This window comes from Hypomesus transpacificus, unplaced genomic scaffold (assembly GCF_021917145.1).
Source record: "Hypomesus transpacificus isolate Combined female unplaced genomic scaffold, fHypTra1 scaffold_297, whole genome shotgun sequence".
NCBI classification, from domain to species: Eukaryota; Metazoa; Chordata; class Actinopteri; order Osmeriformes; family Osmeridae; genus Hypomesus; species Hypomesus transpacificus.
Genome location: NW_025813824.1, coordinates 76,663 through 98,901, shown reverse-complemented (window position 1 = coordinate 98,901; position 22,239 = coordinate 76,663). Strand labels below are relative to the sequence as shown.

Below are 22,239 nucleotides of genomic sequence, written 5' to 3'. Positions count from 1 at the left end.
TGTGTGTTATGTTTATTACACATGCATCTAAAATGGGCTCTTAGTGGACGAGCCAAACTAGGGTAAGTAGCCGGCAGCCAATCCCTGCGTTCCTCCTTTCTGTATTCTGTCCACAAAGGCTGCAGTGTGTTTATTGAGTCAAACAGAAGGCGCACACAGACGCACACTTGCCCGCACACAGACAGAGATACACACACACGCGCCCACACGCACACACACACACACAGACAGAGATACACATGCGCGCACACACACACCTACACAAACACACAGATACACACAGACAGCGACCCCCTGGACTGCCGTCTGGAGAACCAGCTGGCCAGGCTCCTGGGACGAACGTTCCACTAATAGTGTTCTAATGTTCTACTGATGGCCTCCCACCACCAGCAATACCCCCGACATGGATCACCCCTGCTCCCCTCCCCTCCTCTCCTATCAGCTCCTCTCCTCTCCCCTCCCCTCCCCTCCCCTCCCCTCCCCTCCCCTCCCCTCCCCTCCCCTCCCCTCCCCTCCCCTCCCCTCCCCTCCGCTCCGCTCCGCTCCGCTCCGCTCCCCTCCCCTCCCCTCCCCTCCTCTCCTCTCCTCTCCTCTCCTCTCCTCTCCTCTTCCCTCCCCTCCCCTCCCCTCCCCTCCCCTCCCCTCCCCTCCCCTCCCCTCTCCTCTCCTCTTCCCTCCCCTCCCCTCCCCTCCCCTATCCTCCCCTCCCCTCCCCTCCCCTCCCCTCCCCTCCCTCCCTCCCTCCCTCCCTCCCTCCCTCCCTCCCTCCCTCCCTCCCTCCCCTCTCCTCTCCTCTCCTCTCCTCTCCTCTCCTCTCCTCTCCTCTCCTCTCCTCTCCTCTCCTCTCCTATCCTATCCTATCCTATCCTCTCCTCTCCTCTCCTCTTCCCTTCCCTTCCCTCCCCTCCCCTCCCCTCCCCTCCCCTCTCCTCTCCTCTCCTCTCCTCTTCCCTCCCCTCCCCTCCCCTCCCCTCCCCTCCCCTCTCCTCCTCTCCTCTCCCCTCCCCTCTCCTCTCCTCTCCTCTCCTCTCCTCTCCTCTCCTCTCCTCTCCTCTCCTCTCCCCTCCCCTCCCCTCCCCTCCCCTCCTCTCCTCCCTCCCCTCCCCTCCCCTCCCCTCCCCTCCCCTCCCCTCCCCTCCTTTCCACTCTTTACATCCTCTCCTCACTCCCTAGGCCTTTCCCCTGCTCCTCACCTCCGACATCCCCAGTCTTTCTCTTCCTCCTCCTTTCTCCTCCTTACCCCCCCCCTCCTGCACCACACTATATAAGGAGAGAGTGAGAGAGAAAGAAGAATGAGAGAGTAAGACACTGAGAGAGAGAGAGAGAGAGAGAGAGAGAGAGAGAGAGAGAGAGAGAGAGAGAGAGAGAGAGAGAGAGATCTTGACGAACACAAAGAGAGTCAGGGGGATATTGTTTGACTCAGTAAACACTCTGCCTCCTAAGGCCTACTAAAACCAGTTTAAGATTTGTAAGTTAAAGTTTAAGAATGTAGTGTGTACGTTTTAAGTCAAGATATGCTGTATGTTCGAGTCTAAGTTATGATTGGCCTTTGAAAAAGTTGTGTTGAAGTGGCGTACTGTCAGTATTTCTATGACATCATCCCCCATCCTCCATCTGAGACAACGTGCGAGTCACATTCATCCAAGTAGCCCACGACTTTAGGTCAGCTAGGAAACTGTCTATCACTGTCTCTCAGGACCAGTGATTGAATTATGTCAGAGGAGGGGAAGGCGTGGCTTCAGTAGGTCAGTAGTCTAAGTTGATCCTGGACCGGTTGAAACTGGTCAGTAACCATCATCCCTGATCCATCATGTCCACTGGTCCCCATAGCCTCATCCTCATGAATACATGATGACAGTTGATAGAATCTGATGGTAGTTTATAATGAGTGGCTGGGATCGTTTGACAGTGGTTGAGATGTGTGGTAGTTTGATGGCATTTTGTTATTATTTTCATGGTAGTTGATATAGTATGATGGTAGTTTATATAAGTGGGATGGTTTGACAGTAGTTCATATTTGTGGTAGTTTGATGGTAGTTGATATAGCCTGTTTCCATGGTATTATCTGATGGTGTTTTCAACAAGTCAGTTGATACTTTTGACAGTGTGAGGGTAGTTGATATATTTGAACTATAGGTTATTCAGGTTAGTGTGATGGTAGTTTATATATTTGATTTAAAGTTTATTCAGGTTAGTGTGACGGTAGTTGATCTATCTGAACTATAGGTTATTGAGGTTAGTGTGACGGTAGTTGAGGCGTGTCTGAATGCAGCTCTGCCCGCAGTCTGTCCCTGCTGGAGGAGTTTGACTGCAGCTGTAACGAGCTGGAGTCTTTGCCTCCCACCATCGGCTACCTGACCAACCTCAGGACCTTCGCTGCTGATGAGAACTTCCTCACAGAGCTGCCCAGGGAGGTAGGTCTACACACACACACACACACACACACACACACACACACACACACACACACACACACACACACACACACACACACACACCCACACACACACACACACACACACCCACACACACACACACACATTTACCCACCCCAGTTAGTTTTTTCTTATGCCCACATGAAAAACACACATGCATGCACGCACACCCACATTCACACCTCTACACTCACTCAAACACGCACACAACACACACACACATACGCATTGAACTGTATGGCGGTGTGTTTCAGATTGGCAACTGCAGGAATGTGACGGTCATGTCTCTGCGCTCCAACAAACTGGAGTTCCTGCCCGACGAAATAGGACAGATGACCAAGCTGCGAGTCCTCAACCTCAGTGACAACAGGTACCTCTCTCTCTCTCTCTCTCTCTCTCTCTCTCTCTCTCTCGTAGCTTTCCATACAGGGATGTACCTATAGATATCTGTCTGTGTACGTGTCGCCAGGGAACCCATTTGACCTCCATTTTGACTCTTCTCCCGTGTCCTCCTCTCCTCCTCCTCTCATCCCCTCGTCTTTGCCTTCTCGCAGGTTAAAGAATCTACCTTTCACCTTCACCAAACTAAAGGATCTGGCTGCTTTGTGGCTCTCAGACAATCAGGTAGACATTTGTCATATTGACTGTCCTGCTACTGTGTAGATATTATCAAAACAACCACGTAGACGCTGTTATGATAGTTGTATCGTGAAATGATGATGTATTGTTGAGGACACTGCCTCTTCTGGTGTAAAGTAGGTCAACCCTGTGAGCTATGCACACTAACCAGCTGTGCTTGTGTGTATGTGTGGACGTACATTCGTGTGGGGCTGGATGTACATGTGCATGTGTGTGTGTGTGTGTGGGCAGTCCAAGGCTCTGATCCCTCTCCAGACCGAGGCTCACCCAGAGACCAAGCAGAGAGTTCTCACCAACTACATGTTCCCCCAGCAACCACGACACGACGAAGGTAGCCCGGCACGCGTGTGTGTGTGCGCGTTGGTGTGCTTCCGCACATGTGTGGGAGATAGATCCCAGAGAGATCCCCACGGCAACAGCGTGTGTGTGTGTTCTCCAGACTACCAGTCGGACACCGACAGCTTCAACCCCACCCTGTGGGAGGAGCAGAGGCAGCAGAGGATGACGGTGGCCTTCGAGTTCGAGGAGAAGAAGGAGGAGGAGGACAACTCTGGCAAAGTCAAGGTTCCTCCCTCATCCACAACGCCAACACGCACCGCACGGGCACAACACACACCTACGCACAGCTACACACACCTACACACACCTACACCACCGCCGACACACACTACTATGACGACACCGTGTGGGTACATGTGTTTAGGTGACGGATCCGAGTATAACCATGTATGTGTGTGTGTGTGGGGGGGAGAGAGATCTCACTGTAACGGTGTGTGTGTGTGTGAACCTCTTAAGGTGGAGATTAACCTGAAGCGCTACCCCACTCCCTACCCTGAGGACCTGAAGAACATGGTGAAGTCGGTCCAAGGGCTGGTGGGTAAGAGTGGCCACCAGGGCGGCGCCAACACCAACTCCTCCGGAACCAACATGGAGCATCTGAGCAAGGAGCAGTACGAGCCCCCTTGGCCTCTGCCCCCTAAAGAGGTAACACACACACACACACTTTACACATGCACCAAGCACGCACACACAACCTTTACACACACACACACACTCGGACGGATACCCACTTCACCTACAACCCTATCCGCACGCACGTTATCATGTTTTTTATCTGTGTGTGTGTGTGTTGTGCTTCAGGTTTTGGAAAGAGACATGCAGGACTTCAATCAGGCACAGCTAGTGGAGCAGGGATCCATCCACAACTCTGCTATCGACATCCCCATGAGGAAAGACAAGGAAGATCTTACAGAAAGCTCAGAGGTGAAAGACAGACACACACACACACGCACACACACAGTTTAATGGCGAGCCTCGTTATGTGTCAGGTGTAAACAGGGCTTCAATGTTGTGTGGGTGGGGCTAGATCATAATATCGGCGATGCTACATTGTGATATGGGCAGGGCTACAGCATGATATGGGCGGGGCTAGCATAAAAGATGGGCACGGTCAGTGTTGAGTCTCTCTCTGTTTCCATGGTTGCCCCGCACCGCTTCGCGCCGCCCCTTGCACCCCACCCCACCCCGCCCCGCCCCCCCACCCCGCTCCCTCGTTACCATAGCAACATCAGGAGCAGGTCAGGGTACGGCGATGAGATGCCATGAACACACCTCTCCATCTTTTTGTGTGTTTGTGTGTGTGTGTGTTTTCGTTGTCTGTGCTCGTTTCGTGTGTGTGTGTCTGTGTGTGTGGTTGTCGTTTGGCTTAGATTGCTTTACATGGCGTGGTCTCCCAGAATCCTCTGCCAGAGCTCCCACCCGCAGGCTCGGCTCGCTACCGCCTCCTCGTAAGTCAGACAGCAGCAGTCTGACCTCACACACACACACACGACCTCTGACCCATGACTGACCCTTGACCCCAAACACTGGCTGGCTGGCTTAGTCGCTCCGTCAGAACGAAACAGTCACCTGAGACTGCCTTTGAGGCGGTGCGACACACACATAAACAGATGCCTCCACACACACGTGCATGCCCACACACACACATAGACACACGCACACACGCACCACATCTCACTGTTTCAGTTGTGGGGTCTCTGTGTGCGTCCGCAGCCATGTGTTTGCTTGTATATATGTGTGCGCACCTGTGTCTGCGTGTGTGGGGGTCCCAAACAGCCGTTTTACCCGCGTGCGTGTGTGTGTGTGTCGGCAGGACTCCATGGGAGGCTCCCCCAACGACATCCGGATCTCGGACATGCGGCCCACCCTGGTGGACCCCCCCATGTACAAGCCCAAGGTGGTGCTCCTGGGCAAGGACAAGAAAGGTGGGTCGTCCCCTCGGGATGTTCCCCGAGTGTATGTGTGTGTGTGTGTGACGTGCCGACAGGTGAGCAACCCTAAACCCCGCCCCCCTAAACCCCGCCCCCTAAACCCCGCCCCCTTTCCGTCCTCAGAGTCCACGGACGACTCGGAAGCAGACAAGATGCAGTGTGTGAACCACAGTGGCTCCTCTGCCACCTACTCTGACTACTCCCCATCGCAGGGCTCCTCTGGGTCCTCCAACCCTCCCCCCAACACCGCCATGCACACCCCGGGGAAGGACGGCGGGCCTCAGACACACTGGACCAACAGGTACACACAAACACACACACAGGCGTGGACGCACACACACTCATGCGCACAAACCTGAGTGTGTTTTTTGAAAAACCCGGTGTAATCGTTTGGCGTGCGTGTGCTTGTGTGCCGTGTGTGTTTCCGCTTGGTTCCCAGGCTGGCCCAGTCGTTCCCCAAGCCCCTGGAGACCAAGCCCCTGCTGAGCCAGAGGGAGACCCCTCCGTCCGGCACGCTGCAGCAACGCGGCGAGCGCCGGCCCCTCAGCGACTCGTACGACAGCTGGGGCGAGGTGCCCCACTACGACAACACGGGCTTCGTGTCCGAGGAGGCCCCCCTGGAGCCCCCTGGGGGGGGGAGCGCTGGGAACCCCATGCTGGGCTCCAAGCCGCGCAGCGCCTCCACGCACGGCCGGCGCCCGCTGATGAGGCAGGAGCGCATCGTGGGCGTGCCCCTGGAGCTGGAGCAGACGCCGCACGCCTTCCACAACGCCCGCGCCGCCCCACCCCCCGACAACCAAGTGCCTCCCCCCGCCCCGGCCAACCCCTGGCAGAACTGGACGCGCACCCCCAGCCCCTTCGAGGACCGCACCGCCTTCCCCTCCCGCCTCGACCCCACGCCGTCCTCCAGTCCCCGCCCCGACCGGAAGGACTTTGAGGGGGAACTCGCCGAGATGCAGGGCCCCTTCCCCTCTGCCGGGAACTGGAGCTATCTGGATCCAGCGCAGGGCGGCGGGGGGCGGGGCCGGGGCCAGGGAGGGGGGCGGGGCCAGGGAGGAGCCACCGTATTCGCCCACGGCCAGCCCAGGAAGGACCCCACCAAGGTCGCCATGGTGATGAGCAAGAGCTCGGAGCGCCTGTCTCCCATGATGAAGGAGGTGAAGGCCAAGTTCAAGAAGAGCCAGAGCATCGACGAGATGGACATGGGCTCCTACAAGGTCTACAGCATCCCCATGGACAGCTACAGCTCCAGCATCGAGCACCAGGGCAGCGTGGAGCGCTCCGACATGCCCGGCCAGGGCATGGGGATCCTGGGGGAGCAGAGCATGTCCAGGAGCCAGTCGGCCCCCATGCTGGACGACGACTTGGACTACGGCGCCTCCAAGGCGGGCCAGCAGAAGCCGGCCGTCCCTAAGAAGGTCTACCATTTCGACCAGAGCTTCAACCCCCAGGGCCTCCTGGAGAGACGCGCCCCCCCTCCCTTCCCCAACACCCCCGAGTACGCCAACCAACCGGGGAAGACGCTCCCCAAGGAGCTGATCAGCCCGCGGGGTTACCGCGGCTACCCGCCCCTGGAGATGTTCTCCTTCGCGCAGCAGTCGCCCGGCAACGAAGACAACCCCCCTCCCCCCCAGCAGCAGCCCCTCCCGTCGCAGCGCTCGCGTCCGGGCTTCCTGCGCCGGGCCGACTCCCTGGTGAGCTCCACGGAGCTGGCGCTGTTCCGCCGCGTCCAGGAAGCCCAGGACCAGGCGGAGCTCTACGCCCGCCAGCTGCCCTTCTCCAGCCTCCACGACCACAACAGCCTGGCGGGCAGCCTCCTGGACGCTCAGCCTCCGTCCCACAAGAGGAACGGCCGCTACGAGGAGGACTACTCCTCCTACCAGGAGCAGAAGAAGCCCATCATGGCCTACCCCACCAAGAGCCTGACCCAGCGGCGCCCCCTGTCGGCCCGGAGCTACAGCACGGAGACCTACGGAGCGTCGCAGGCGCGGCCCGTGTCGGCGCGGCCCACCATGGCGGCGCTGCTGGAGAAGATGCCCCCGGACTACAACCTGAGCACGTGCACCGAGAAGAGCCCCGAGCCGGCGCCGCGGGCCGGCGTGCCGGCCAAGCCCGAGGACATCACCTCCAAGATGCCGGTGGACTGGAGGCAGCAGCTGCTTCGCCACATCGAGTCCAAGAGGCTGGACCGGGTACGTGAGTCGCCGCACACGCTCAGTCTAGCGCGGCGCCTGTAGCCGGGTGCCGGTGGCGTATCGCAGGGGTCCATCGCTTGCCTTGTCGTAGTCCGACCGAGTTGAGCCATTGCCCGCGGCTGCCGTCGCTATGATAACGGCTCAGACCGACTGCCGGCTTCCTCTCTCCTGTCCTTCTCTCTCCTCACGCTTCCCTCTTGCAGCTCTCTTTTCACTCCTCTCTCCTCCATCTCTTAACTGTCCCTAATATCTCATTTTAATGAGAGGACCTTGTATCTACTTTGCGAGACTAATGCGTAATACTTACTGTACTTACCTTCTACCTTGGAGAAAGGTCTCCCAGACAGAAGTCGAGTCTGAATGCCAGGAGTGCCTTGGCTCTGTCTGGCTGACCTCTCTCTCATGTGTGTAGTAGACATCGATGCGTTGTATCAGTCACCAGCAGGACGCCGTGCCAGTATTGATGTATATCTGTGTTCACTAATGTGTGTACGTGTCTGGGTCACTGTTTAACTCTGTGCTGTTGTTCTGTTTGTCAAGCTCCGTGGCGACAGCACCACCCACGTGATCGCCACCGCCCCCCGCCCCCCCTGCCCCACTCACTCATGTCATGTGATTGTTTTCCTCCAATCAGAGCGCTGTCCTTAAGCACAACACAGTAAACTTTGGCATGCTGTGTTCGGGAGGCTATGCATCGCATGCCGGCAGAAGCATGACTATAAACTTTTACAATAACACAAAGCATGAGAACCAAACCTCTCACTGGCTACCTCTACTCAACGTGAGTATGGCATCACAACCAGGACAGATTTCCTTAGCTCACTCAGGCCACTGTAGTAATGTTACCATGGTTACTGTGCAGGCCTTCGACTGTGATTTTGATTGATATTCAAGCATGCATACATATATTTCCAGATATATATTTTGATAACGTCTTGATAGTTGATGACTTAGCAGGTGGGGGGTGTGAGGCAGGGGGTATCCTGAGCAGGGCAGGGAGGCAGTATGGACACAGAATGTCACTACGACACACAGACTCGTTGGAAGAATCACTGACACAGATTCATACTGACAGTGAGGATGATGAGTGACAGACAGCGTTACCAAGAGAGAGGAGGAGGGTCGACAGAGATGGGAACCGACACCAAAGATGATAACTGACACACAGAGAGGATTACAACTGACACAGAGGATTATAACTGACACTGATGATGACGACGGCCACAGACGTGATTACACCGAAGGTGATTACAGCCAGACATGGCGATCAGAGACAGCATTACTGATAAAGCTAACGACTGACACAACAGCCCCCATCCATCTCCTCCTGTCGTGTGACAAACCGACACCGTCTCTGTGACACCTGTCTGCTCCGCGTGTGTCAGCTACCTGCGCTGTGTGTGTTACCCAGGCAACGGCTGTGTCATTCGTTGTCAGCTGGTGTGTCTTGTCTATGTGTCAGCTGTCTCCTCCGCTTCTTCTGTGGTGTCATCGCTCTGGAAGGTGGCTGGCTCTCTCTAGTGGTGGCTGGCAGAATAGACGCAGACTGAAAGGGGAGACGTGTCGGGAACTTTGGGGAACCCCAACCTTGTTCCTGGAGAGCTACCTTCCTGTAAGCTTTGTTTCAAACCCCACAAGCACCCCTGATTTTAGTCATTAGCTGGTTGAAGTGTCGAATCAGGATTGTTACAACCCGGGGTCGGAACAGAAAACTACACAGTTTTAGCTCTCCAGGAACAGGGTTGAAACCCCTTACGAGAAGACAGGTGATGAGGGTCTCCATAGGAAGTGATGCAGCAGGATGATGTAACTGCTTCCTGTTTCCTCCCTGTTCTTTCAGTCAGTCACAAGTCAGGGTGAGCTACGTTTCAGACTTTGGGTTGGGGTCAGGTGACAGTTGGGGTTAGATGTTAGGTTTATGGACTGGGTTATTAAATTAGGGTCGCGGTTGGGGTGAGGACAGGGTCATGGCAGGGTCTCGGTTGAGGTGAGGCATTGGGATTAAAGCAGGGTCGGGGGCACTGTCATGGGTAAAGTTAAGGCAGGATGGTGTTGGGTATAGGGCAAGGGGCAAGGACGTGATCCAGCTGCACCTCTGAATGTGTGTGTGTCTGCAGAGCCCCTCCCAGCAGGGCGGCATGCTGGACAACGGCCAGGAGGGGGCGCCGGGCGGCGGCCAGTGGGCGCCCTACTCTCTGGGCCGCAGGGATGTGCCACCTGAAATCATGAAGAAGGTTGGTACACCCTCTGGCGACATGGCAACGCTATCCCGTCAGCATTTCACACGCGGCCTAGCTTCCTCAAATCTCACAGCTGCGAACTGGTGTGTGTGAGAGAGAGAGAGAGAGAGAGAGAGAGAGAGAGAGAGAGAGAGAGAGAGAGAGAGAGAGAGAGAGAGAGAGAGAGAGAGAGAGAGAGAAAGAGAGAGAGAGGTGTGTTTGACTTCAAGGACGGTTCTCACTGGTTTCACTGCAACAATGCTTCATGTTCACCCTGTCTCCCTAGCAACATTGTTTTCACGGTCCTATCCGGCTTTCATTTGGTGTGGGAGTGTTCCATCATGCTGGATGTTTAGACTATCTAAAATCATGACCCATCAACTAATAAATGAAGGGGTTCCTTTCAGGGTTCTCACACAACTGAGGAACCCTTTAAGCTAGCACTTTTTTTTTAGAAGGGTAACGACCAGATTGTAGACCACAATGTATGTGTGTGTAAGTGTGTAAGTGTGTGTGTGTGTGCCGACATGCCGTCACACGCCGCACCTCATCTGTGTCCTTCGCCATCTTGTAAGACCAGACATTTGCATCTTTTCAGCTTCCTGACTCTCTGCCTAACGGGCTGAATTACCCACAGGCAGGCCACGTCCCCCACCAATCACAGACCATGATAGTGACCTCAGCCTCGGCCACGCCCCCACACCGCTCGGCACGGGAACAGCAGTACGAAGGGGCTATAAACAAGATCTCCATCCAGCAGTACCAGGCAGGCCTGCCCATGGCCATATCCCCTTCAGCCAACCCCCAGTACCAACCTAGCATGACCATGGCTATACACGCCTCTAATCAGTACCAGACTGGCCCCTCCTCCAACCACCCCCAGTACCAGACTGGACCCTCCTCCAACCAATACCAGACTGGCTCCTCCTCCAATCACCCCCAGTACCAGACTGGCCCTTCCTCCAACCAATACCAGACTGGCCCCTCTTCCAACCAATACCAGACTGGCTCCTCCTCCAACCACCCCCAGTACCAGACTGGCCCCTCCTCCAATCATCCCCAGTACCAGACTGGCCCCTCCTCCAATCACCACCAATACCAGACTGGCCCCTCCTCCAACCAATACCAGACTGGCTCCTCCTCCAACCAATACCAGACTAGCTCCTCCTCCAACCACCCTCAGTACCAGACTGGTCCCTCCTCCAACCAATACCAAACTAGCTCCTCCTCCAACCAATACCAGACTGGCACCTCCTCCAACCAATACCAGACTGGTCCCTCCTCCAACCAGTACCAGACTGGCTCCTCCTCCAACCACCCCCAGTACCAGACTGGCACCTCCTCCAACCACCCCCAGTACCAGAAGGCCATCACCACTAACCCTAGACCCCAGAGTGCACGCTGCCTTCTTCAGACCAAAGGACAGAAGAGCATGGACGGTTTCCAGGAACAGGTGGGGTATACTCCTCTCTCTCTCTCTCTCTCTCTCTCTCTCTCTCTCTCTCTCTCTCTCTCTCTCTCTCTCTCTCTCTCTCTCTGTGCATTAACGTGTGGGTGTGCGCTCTGTATTTTGCAGCAGCTGTGTGTGAGGATAGAGAAGAACCCAGGGCTTGGCTTCAGCATCTCAGGAGGGCTCAGTGGCCAGGGGAATCCCTTCAAGCCGTCTGACCTGGTAAGGCCTGCTCGATACACGTCTGTCTACTTCCTGTCTACTTCCTGTCTTCCTGTGAATGGCCAATTTATGCCTCCTTAGACACGCACCCTTACTGCTTCAGCCGACTTGTACTTCACCTCCAGACAATTTGGGGGGAGAATTACACAATTAATCACAATGTAGCTTGTGAAACCATAAATTGGCCTGTTTGTCTGTCTGTCTATCTATAAGCCTGTTTTGTGTGTCGGTCTGCATCTTTGTATGTCTGTCTGTCTGTCTGCGTGTGCCTGTCTGTCTGTTCTATCTGTGTGATATGCAGTAGACGATGTGCTTCATGTTCTTAGCCGTGGGACTAGCCAATCACATTCCTGGATGGCCTGCCTCAGAGTTGCTATGGTAACATCTGCCAGTGCCAGGTACTGCAATGTTCTATCTAGGCTGCTGCAGTCTAAACCAGGCAGTAGAAACCAGGTTTCTGCAGTATTAACCAGGCAGCACTACTCAGGCTTCTGTAAAATAAACTAGATTAAATGAACCAGGGATTAGAAAACAGACAGTATTGGCAGGCTGCTGTTGTGACTAACTGACTGACATCCATCCCTGCTTCCGACAGGGTCATTCGGTTGTGCTTGAGGAAGAACCCTCTCTAAAAGTTGTACTAAAGTTTGTTCTTGGTGGACCCCGTATTGGTGAAATTAATGCTGCCAGTACCTCGGATGAGATGTTTCTTCCACAAGAAGAAAGAACCTGTTCTAGGAATGTTCTCGGCCCAACCCTGAGCTGAGAGTCACAGCAGTGTTCCTCTGGTCAGGACAGGGCCTGAGAGTCACAGCAGTGATCCTCTGGTCAGGACAGGGCCTGAGAGTCACAGCAGTGGTCCTCTGGTCAGGACAGGGCCTGAGAGTCACAGCAGTGGTCCTCTGGTCAGGACAGGGCCTGAGAGTCACAGCAGTGTTCCTCTGGTCAGGACAGGGCCTGAGAGTCACAGCAGTGATCCTCTGGTCAGGACAGGGCCTGAGAGTCACAGCAGTGGTCCTCTGGTCAGGACAGGGCCTGAGAGTCACAGCAGTGGTCCTCTGGTCAGGACAGGGCCTGAGAGTCACAGCAGTGGTCCTCTGGTCAGGACAGGGCCTGAGAGTCACAGCAGTGGTCCTCTGGTCAGGACAGGGCCTGAGAGTCACAGCAGTGGTCCTCTGGTCAAAACAGGGCCTGCTGAGTTTGTAACTGTTTAGCCGTGTGAAACAAACACCTCACTTTGTCATGCATTCATGTTGGTGAAATTATAATCTCTGCCTTGACTTAGGTCTATTTTGGGAGTCCATTCTGATACTTGTGTTTAGTGGAGAAACCACAAGTACATGTTTCCCAGTGGGTCTGTCGCCCACCTGCGTCTCCCTCGAGACCGCAGAAATAGTGTTACCTCTAGTTGTCTTTGACCCTCAGAACCCAGAGCTGCCTCTGGTCACTTTGACCTGTGTGCAACCTAGGAGCTCACTGCAACTAAAGCGACAGTCATCAGAACGTGAGTCGGATCAGAGCTAAAAAAAAAAACTAAACTAAAAAAACAGGAAGCAGAAAGGCAAAGATTCTAAGCACTCCTCCACTTGTGTTCCTAACCTGGTATCATTTTGACTTATAGGGTATCTTTGTCACTAGGGTACAGCCTGATGGGCCGGCCTCGTCGATGCTGCAGCCGGGAGACAAGATCCTGAAGGTAATGTGACTCCCATGCTTTCGTCTGTCTGACTGCCATCCTCATCCTCCTCTTCGTCTTCTTGTTGCCATGGTGCCGGTGGCGGTTGTGCATGAGGCAGTCCCACAGAGCATGCTCTGGTACCTGTGATCCATGCTTGACTTCTCCTAGTAGCATCGGAATGGGTTGCCCAAACGCAGTAGTCACCAATCGAATACGTCCGCGGTGGTTTAGTATCAAACGTATCATAATCGTCTATCTATTTTTCGAACCTTATGGGCTTGGTGAAAGTCTTTACAGTTGCTGTCCCTACCGACATCTCATTGTGATGTTTCACGATTGAATCTGGTCTTTTCTGGTGATTTCATACCAGATGTACAAATCCTCTCTTAGCCCCCCCCCCTCCCACCTCACCTCCAATTTATCTTTGATTCCTCAAATAAGGTCACCATGCTTGTCCAGAAGTCCACAGTAATCCAGTGGTCCTCTCTAGTCATCCAGTATTCCAGCAGTCTGTGTTCCTGTAATTTAGACATCTAGTTGTTGGCTAGTCTGGTAGTCCGGTGGATCTGTTAGGCTAGCAGTCTGGTAGTTTGGTAGTCAAGTAGTCGATAGTCTGGTAGCCCATTGGCCCTGTTGGTAGTCCAGTATTCCAGTAGTCTGCTGGTCCGGTAGTCCAGTCCCCTGGTATTCCAGTGGTATGGTAGTCTGGAAGTCCGGTGGTGGTCCAGTAGTCCTGTAGTTAATCAAGAACAGTTCAGAACTCCAGCTCCCTCCATGTCTTCACTGTGACCATTTCAGTGACTGGAGGCCCCTGTTGGCTGTCCTCTGGTCAGTGGCAGACTGCCGGTCAGATGTTTCAGGGTCCTAGAGCCAGTTGAACATCTACAGCCTTCACCTCCAGTCCAGACTGTCTGTATCTTTCATAGATCTATGTCTATATATCAATGGTCTTAGAACACTGTACCAGGACTGGGAAAGGACCAGTGTGTCTGTCCCTTCATCCCTCCGGCTATTGGCCAGTGTCATGTATCTGTGTGGCTTTCAATGTGTGCTAGAAATAGCCCCCCCCGCCACGGCCTGCTGCCGCGGGCTCCTCCTCCTCCTCTCTCCACAGATACAGCTGTTAGCTGAAGGACCCTCCTCTAAAGACCAGCTTCTTTCCCCCCTCTCTCTCTTTGCAGCATGGCCGTCTCCAGCATGACCTCTTTTTTCTCTCTCCTCCTTTCCTTCCTGACAGTGCTGTGTTTGTCCATCTCCTCTCAGCTAGGGCTCCTGCCAGCCTTTCCCCTCCTTGAACGCCTCCGCTGACCCCCCCCCCCCCCTTCCCTTCCTCCCCTCCCCCAACCTGGTTCATTCTCTGCCTCCTCTCTACTCTACAGGCCAATGGACATAGTTTTTTACACATGGAACATGAAACTGCAGTGTCTCTTCTGAAGAATTTCCAGAAAACTGTGGACTTGGTAATCTTGAGAGAGAGCACAATTTAGATATTTTTATAAAAAATGACAAAAACGGATTTTTCTCGCCCTGCGGGTTGCAGAACTGTGTACAGCCCAGTTTTTACTCTAGGATCACAAACATTTGCCATTTGCTGGACCAATGGCAAATATGAGTGCCAAAAGTACGATAGGAAACATATCTGCTTGACTACCCATGGACGTAGAGCTGCTCTTACGGCCCAGAATGAAGGTGGGTGCAGGTCTCTTCACACCTTTGATTTTGCTTATTTATAAAGCCTTCTTATTTTCTTTCCTTTTTTTAACTTTTCAGTTTTAGCTTTTCGTTTTCCTCTCTGAGCATTAAAGCACACTAGTGGTTCAGAAGCTCCACCCCCCTCAGCACTGTCTAGCCTTGTGTACATACAACACCTCCACACATAGCAAGTGCACTGGAGCGGACCAGGAGGGACTAATGGAGGACTAGCATCAATATTGAACACAGGTTTGAGCTATGGCTTCCACCAGCTCACAGACCTTTTCTACCAAAAGGAAGATTCTGAAGATTCTTTTTTTTCCTCAGATAATAGATCTTACCACCATATATTTTATGTTGTAAAAAAACTGTTTACCTATATACCCAATGAGTCACTGCAGTCTGTGTGCTATATTTTTGACATTTATTTAGTAACGTGTTTGTGCCAACTGGAAAGAGCTAAAGCAATATCTCACAGAGTATTTTGGAAAATATGAACTACAGACTGTCCGATATATCCCCACCTGCTTTTAGGACAAATACCTGTCACACATAGCTGGACGCTGTGTTCAAGGAAATGTTTAATCTCTGTTATGCTTCACTGCTTAGCTTGACCAATTCATAGAAAACCAATTACTAAAGCAAATCTCATTTCAAATTCAAGTTTTTGAGAAAGACGTTGCTAGACAGGTATTCATGTAAGAATTATGTCATATTTAATAACAGCACTTGTGACAAAACACCATCTCACCCTGTCACAAAGCTTGGCTTTATCCTGTCACAAAGCTTGGCTCTATCCTGTCACAAAGCTTGGCTTTATCCTGTGACGTTTAAGTAAGACATTATCTGTGTTTTAATGTCGATTTTAGGGGTTCTTCTCACATTTTCCCCCTCTTTTTTCTAAAGGTTTTCAACGAGACAGGTGACTAATTATGATAGTTGGTGCCATGAACCCCCTTGAACCCTAATTCAACACACACATATGTATATATATACACACGTATATATATATCGTTTCTGTATGTATATATACATACATATATATATTATTAATTTATTTTTATTTTGGTCAAATGTAGCATTAAATGTGACATTTTGAGCTAACAAAAGCACCTAAAGACCCCACATGTACCAGTTCCATGTCCAGCTGCTGCCGCATGGAACTGAGATATCCAGTCAATTTTAAGTTGAAATATCAAATATATTGTAAAAGAAACAGAAAGTTTGATAATATAATAATTATTTTTACTAAATGTTTCAGGTAATTATTTATAATATATTGACATACCTAAGCTTTGCTTAAACTATGAGATTTTATAAGGATAATTAAAGAGAATGGATACTTACGACTCAGAAAACACAAGATGTATCATCATATGTATAAAATGTATTTATACTGTAATTGTGAATTTGTGTAATACACACACATATAATATATATATGTATATTAATATATAAACTGTCATTTTTGTATGTGTTTGAGATACAATTAGATATAAAAGTTAATATATAGTACTTCTCAGTATAATTGCAGTATTGATGTAAATAATTGTGAATGAAAACACATTGAACTACAGTAATTGATTCATATAAATTGTGAATGTTCTCTAAGCTTCTGCAGTATAAAGACTTACTGGACATGACTGCTGCTTCATTGTTTGTGTGAGAAATAATTTGATTTACAAAGAGACCTATTCAGTTTAGTTGGGACAGATTCAGTAAGTTTATTATACAATTTATTTATTTGCACATGCAAGTTTAAATTCTTCCGGTTTTATTTCTGTAACACAAAGAAATTTAATTGCCGAAGTATATATTATATCATGTGATAAGAATGCATTTTGCAGACTACCTGTACATACTCAAGATACATTTTTACAGAAATATGTATAAAATGGACAAAAAATATGTGCCACAAATACCAGAGCCATTTTCAGCTTTGGGTGAACAGTTTTTCAGTATATAAGAGGTGTTTTCAATAATGTACTAAAGTCTCTATTGTACAAACAATAAAAAGAAAAATGTCACCATTGTTATTTTCCTGGTGGGCTGTCTGTTGGTACCGTATCTAAGCAGCGCTACCGCATGACAACAGCGTGATAGAGATGGACCTTGCTAAGCGTGAGGTCATCATTATGAGACAGAGAGACAACAGCGTTCCCAAAAATGCGTCAGCTGATTGATGTTTATTGGATGTGTACACAACACACATATCGTCCACAGACATCTGGCATTCACTATATCATAAATCACCACATGGGGTGCATGCAGACACACACGGATGAACACATGATGTTTCATTGGGACAAAATGATCCCCAGTGTGAATGTCAGTATATGTGCTGTGGGTGGAAGATTGTCTTGCAATGATGAACACATTCTAAAATAAACATGCACACAGGCAAAACACCCAGAACAAGTAATAGATTTTCAGTCAGTTAAAACATTATTCCCCAATTTTTGTTTTACTTGGGTTAATTTCACATGTCTGTGAAATCAACAGAGCATTGGATTAATTGTAAATACCTCTAGACAAATAGGTACATACTGAGTGAGTTTGTGGATTGGAATGCCTTAAGTTCTCATTAGACACAACGCCAAGTTGGTGATTCACAACCTCTCCTGAGCTGATTGGCTGTGGAGTGGCTGTACTTGGATTTGATTGGCTAGGCCGGGATCCTGCTACGCAGGTACTCTAGCAGAGCTTCGGTCCCCTTGGCAACAATCGCCGCTCTGGGGTTCCGGAACGGGTTTCCGTCCAACATCAAAGCCCTATGAAGGAGAGATGCGCCACGGAGAGTGGTACAGAGCAGAGAGAATTATCCGTAAAATAATGGTGCAGTGGGATATAACTGATACTTTTACACACCATGACCCTGACGAATGCAGTGGGAATGTCACCCTAACCTTCTTCGATTGGCTGAAACAATGGGAAGTGATGTGACTGAACCCTTCTTTGAGTGGGATTGGAGCCTACCTCAGACTGGTGCAGTTCCCCAGCTCAGGGGGAACCTGCATGAGGTCGTTGTTGGCAAGGTCCAGGGTGGAGAGGACACCCAGAGAGCGCAGCTGCAGCGCGTCGACCGCCGCCAACTGGTTGTTACTGAACAGGATGGTCTCCAGGGTAACCACGCGGTACATGACCTCCGGGAAGGACTTGAACCTGGGCGGAGCGGGAGGGAGCCTGTTACTGACCTGGTCTGGAGGAAGCAGTCAAAGCCTGGGGAACCACGATCGACTTAGATACATCCGTTGACAAGCCTCCTTTGGAGGACAATGGAGTGAAAAGAGAGGAGAGAGAGAGGCAGAGGAGAGACAGAGGAGGAATTGAAAGGAGAGAGAAAGGGAGATGAGAAACACAGAGAGGAGGAAAGGAGAAAAAGCGGAGGGAGAGCACCTGTTGAAAGACAAGACGATGCTCCTCAGTTTCATCAAGGCTTCCAACTCCATCGGCAGGGCAGTAAGGAGGTTGTTCCTGGAAAGTGAGGAAGACGAACAAAACTTCCACTCAATACCAAGTCAACACCATCCCCAACCCTGGACTGGAGCTGAACTGGACTGTGCAGATGTTGTTACCTGAGGTCTAAATGCACCAACTGCTGCAGCATGCAGAGTTCCAGAGAGAGGCAGGGCAGCTTGTTGAATCCCAGGTTGAGGTCTGACAGCGAGTCCTTCAGCTCAACCAGCCTGGAGGACAGACACACGGACGGACGTGTGTGTGTGGGCAAATGATTCAAAACTAGCATATTTATTTTGTGTCATTTGTGTGTCTGTGCGGTGTAATAGCTTTGTTTTTAAGTGTGTGTGTGTGTGTGCGCGCTTCACAAAACCTGTGTTTGTGAGTGTGTGTGTGGTTAGTGTGTGCTAAAATCCCTGTCTGTGTGTGTGTGTGTATGTACAGTATGTGTGTGAGACTACACCAGTGTGTTTGTGTGTGTGTGTGTGTGTCTACCTGGGTGGCACAGCAGTGAACTGGTTCTTGCTGAAGTTGACCGTTGTCACGGTTTCTCCCCCCACTGTCTCAAAGACATCGTCAGGAACACACGCCTCCTGCTTCCCACTGGACACACAACACCGTCTCACAACAGGAAGTGGGTTCATCGGCAACTTCAAAATAATCCACAATCGTCCATACCGGCTGCTAGTGGACTGCATTAGCGTATACTTACCTGTAGCCTGAGGTATGCATTTGAGTCAATACTTGGTCATTGTTTATGTATGACTGGTCAATCCGTACTTATAGTACCGTAGACTTAGGTGGTCTATCCTCACCTGTAGTCGAGGATCTTGAGAGTGCGGACGTTGTGGAGGTTGACCCTACCCTGGCTGGGCAGGGTCATGGCAGTGGTTGGCTCCTCCCCCGGACCCCCGTCTGGCTCCTCTGAAAAACACAGCAATCCCGGCTCACCTCTTGTCCAATCGCAGCAGACGCAATGTCCAATCAGGGCTCACCGCAGGCCCACGGACAGCGTGACCTCGTGATCCACCTACCTTTCAGTCGCCCTCTCAGGTATCTGAGCAGCTCGTTGGTGCCTTTCTGGAGAGAAGAGAGAGCTGCGGTCAGGCGGGCTTTCAATCAATAATGATGCGCAGGAGATGGGCCAGTACTCGGACACTAGCTCTGAGGTACGTGGATGGTCAGGTGTTGGTATGGATGGTCAGGTGTTGGTATGGATGGTCAGGTGTTGGTATGGATGGTCAGGTGTTAGTATGTATGGTCAGGTGTTGGTATGGAGCTGGTTGAAGCAGTTTCTGACCGTCAGGATGTCTCTCCTGATGCCTCTCAAGGGGTTGCCCTCCAGAGTCAACATCTTCAGCTGAGGAAGCAGGCATAGAGAACTGGGCAGGCTGAAAAACACACACATTACCAACAAGGCTATACTTGACGGTACAAGTTGATGTCATGGTTGACAGGCAAGCAAACACAATGACATCATCGTTAAGAGGTAAACAGGTATAGGCCTACGCGCTGATGTCGTTGTTGACCAGATCCAGGCGCTCTATGCTGCGCAGCAGAGAGATCTCCTCCGGCAGGCTCTTCACCTTGTTGTCCCTCAGTTCTAGAACACTCAGAGAGCCAAGGTGCTCCAGAAGCTCCGCCTCCACGGCTTCGATCTGGTTGTTGCCCAGATGCAGCTCCTGCCGGGAGGAAGAGGGGAGGGAGACAGTGAGGGGCCAGGACCAGTCTAGACCAGGGCTGGATAAAGGCCAGTCAGGGCCAGGAGGACCAGGCTAGACTACGACCAGAACCAGGCCAAGGCCCTCACCTTAAGGCTTCGGCAGGCGGGCAGCTGGGGCAGAGCGCGGAGGCGGTTGTGTCGGAGATAGAGCTGCTCCAGGGACGCCATCTCAGCCAGGATGCATGGGATGCTCTCCAGCTGGTTGTGGGTGCAGTCAAGCAGGCGCAGGTCTACACACACACACAGACACACACACAGACACACACACAGACACACACACAGACACACACACAGACACACACACAGACACACACAGTCTGTTTAGTGACATTATGGCAGAGTGCACAAAGCAAACAAAGACACAGGCAGACAGACACACCAAACCAAGCAGAGAGACAGGCAAACAGACAGAACCTTGCAGACAGACAGACAGGCAGACAGACCAAGCAGACAGATAGACATAACCTTGCAGACAGACAGACAGACAGACAGACAGGCAGACAGAGACAGACAAACAGACAGATAGACAGAACCTTGCAGACAGACAGACAGACAGACAGACAGGCAGACAGAGACAGACAAACAGACAGATAGACAGAACCTTGCAGACAGACAGACAGACAGGCAGACAGAGACAGACGGCCAGTCTTACTCCTCATGGTGCTGATGCCACCAGGAAGGCTCTTCAGGTGGTTGTTAGCCAGGCTGAGCTTCACCAGGCTGCCCAGGTTACCAAGGCTGTCCGGGACAGAAGTCAGCTGGTTGGAGGACAAGTCCTGTCAACAACAACACAGTCCCTTAGCTACTCAGGACAAACTTAGTAGGTAGCAGAGCAACAGGCCTGCGTGCCCACCCCCCACCCATCCACACAAACACACACACACACCTCTGTCGTAGAATGTTCTTATCATCTCTTCCCTCCATCTCCTCTCCCTCTCTCTCTCCATCCTCCACAGTCCTCCCTCCCTCTCCTCCCCACCCCCACTCCTTCCATCCAGAGTCCTCCGTCTCTCCCTCCTACCATCTCCTCCAGGTCGGTGAGCAGAGCCACCTCCGCACACAGCTCCTCTAGCTGGTTGTGCTGCAGGTGAAGGCATCGCAGGTTCTTCAGAGACCACACCTCCACAGGAAGCTCCTTCAGCTTGTTGTGACTGCACACACACACACGCATGTACGCACCAATACGTAACACCAACAACCCACACACAAGCATCAGTACCTCCACGCAATCCAGCGACCTCATGACTGATTACCTCATTACTGATTACCCGTGCTTCTGGAGTTATGGAAGGTTTCGTGGGTGTGTGTGTGTGTGTGTATGTGTGTGACACACCTACGCACCTCAGGGTAAGTTTCTGCAGCTGAGTTAACTCTCCGATTGCTGCTGGGATGCTGCTTAGCTGATTGTCATGAATCTGACCCAAGCAAAAAGTAGGACAAACATGACTAATATGAATTTATTATCATTTTAGTTGAGATTCTATTGTTGCACTGTAGCTGTACTTGCACCACTTGAATGTCACTTTGGATAAAACAAGCTAAATGAACCGAATGTTTAAACTTTGCTCCGCAGAACACCTACATCCAAGACTAGCAGACCAGGCAGTAAACGGATATCCTCTGACAGAACTTCTAGCTTGTTCGAGGAGAGCAGGAGTTTGGTGAGGTCTGTCTGGTCCCACCAACGGTCATCGGAACCAAAAGTCACGTTCTGTTTGGCCTCTTCCGGGGTGTCAAGATTCAGTCGCCAAACACTTTGGGGTACTGGAAGATACAGAACAGAATGCATGTAATCTAGCTTGCTAGCTGGCTGACGTGTATTCGATTGTATGCAATTATGTATACCATGGTTTCATGAATTTGGCTACCTTCAGTCAAACCCCGACCAGACAGGTTTAGTTGACCGCTTTTTCTGGCAGTCTTCAATAATCCATATGGAACCGCCGGTTCCTCTTTCTCTGTTCTGAATCCTGCTTTGGAATCTACTTTGGCACATCCTTTGAAACGCGACATCCTTGCTAGTGTTTGGCTTGTCAGTTTAGATGGAATAATATCCCGGTTTCTGTGCGCCGTTCTACGTTTCAAAATAAAAGCGGAGCATTTGAATATTTGGACATCGTACCATGTAAAAGGCAGATCTTCTTAGAATGGCTTAAATGGTACGCACCACTGGTTTGCTATACTACATTCCTGTCTTATTTTAGAAGGCCCATAAAAAAATATTCAGTTAGATTTGACTCACTGTTATACAGACTCTTAT

The 22,239-nt window shown here is 51.4% G+C and overlaps 2 protein-coding genes across 2 annotated transcripts in view; one reads left to right on the top strand and one right to left on the bottom strand.

The window, feature by feature from the left end:
* Positions 1-16,399, top strand: part of lrrc7 (leucine rich repeat containing 7) — a 30,751-nt gene extending 14,352 nt beyond the window's left edge. The window contains exons 11-28 of the mRNA XM_047015292.1: positions 45-62; positions 2,285-2,414; positions 2,690-2,805; positions 2,990-3,059; positions 3,306-3,405; positions 3,514-3,638; positions 3,870-4,058; positions 4,215-4,337; positions 4,784-4,861; positions 5,227-5,338; positions 5,468-5,645; positions 5,784-7,536; positions 8,174-8,320; positions 9,657-9,773; positions 10,396-11,211; positions 11,335-11,430; positions 13,052-13,126; positions 14,488-16,399. Coding sequence (XP_046871248.1) covers positions 45-62; positions 2,285-2,414; positions 2,690-2,805; positions 2,990-3,059; positions 3,306-3,405; positions 3,514-3,638; positions 3,870-4,058; positions 4,215-4,337; positions 4,784-4,861; positions 5,227-5,338; positions 5,468-5,645; positions 5,784-7,536; positions 8,174-8,320; positions 9,657-9,773; positions 10,396-11,211; positions 11,335-11,430; positions 13,052-13,126; positions 14,488-14,595 — 4,351 coding nt within the window. The 3' untranslated portion in view covers positions 14,596-16,399. The remainder of the gene's footprint in view (positions 1-44; positions 63-2,284; positions 2,415-2,689; positions 2,806-2,989; positions 3,060-3,305; positions 3,406-3,513; positions 3,639-3,869; positions 4,059-4,214; positions 4,338-4,783; positions 4,862-5,226; positions 5,339-5,467; positions 5,646-5,783; positions 7,537-8,173; positions 8,321-9,656; positions 9,774-10,395; positions 11,212-11,334; positions 11,431-13,051; positions 13,127-14,487) is intronic.
* A 100-nt stretch (positions 16,400-16,499) lies between these two features.
* lrrc40 (leucine rich repeat containing 40) lies at positions 16,500-22,061 on the bottom strand. Its single transcript, XM_047015293.1, has 15 exons — positions 21,848-22,061; positions 21,562-21,743; positions 21,321-21,394; positions 21,001-21,130; positions 20,632-20,755; positions 20,067-20,209; positions 19,766-19,938; positions 19,557-19,647; positions 19,291-19,336; positions 19,072-19,180; positions 18,752-18,859; positions 18,376-18,486; positions 18,197-18,274; positions 17,777-17,962; positions 16,500-17,571 (listed from the first exon to the last, which is right to left on the bottom strand). Exons 1-15 carry the CDS (start codon positions 21,990-21,992, stop codon positions 17,466-17,468), a joined length of 1,806 nt encoding a protein of 601 aa, XP_046871249.1. The 5' UTR covers positions 21,993-22,061; the 3' UTR covers positions 16,500-17,465.
* Between the last annotated feature and the right edge of the window lie 178 nt (positions 22,062-22,239).

Bases quoted from the DNA above. Each gene is read 5' to 3' on its own strand.
- lrrc40 (XM_047015293.1), bottom strand. From the start codon at position 21,992: ATGTCGCGTTTCAAAGGATGTGCCAAAGTAGATTCCAAAGCAGGATTC. The intron at 20,210-20,631 runs GTAAGACTGGCC...GTGTGTGTGTAG, and splicing joins TGGCATCAGCACCATGAGGA to ACCTGCGCCTGCTTGACTGC. The intron at 19,648-19,765 runs GTAGGCCTATAC...TGTGTTTTTCAG, and splicing joins GTCAACAACGACATCAGCGC to CCTGCCCAGTTCTCTATGCC.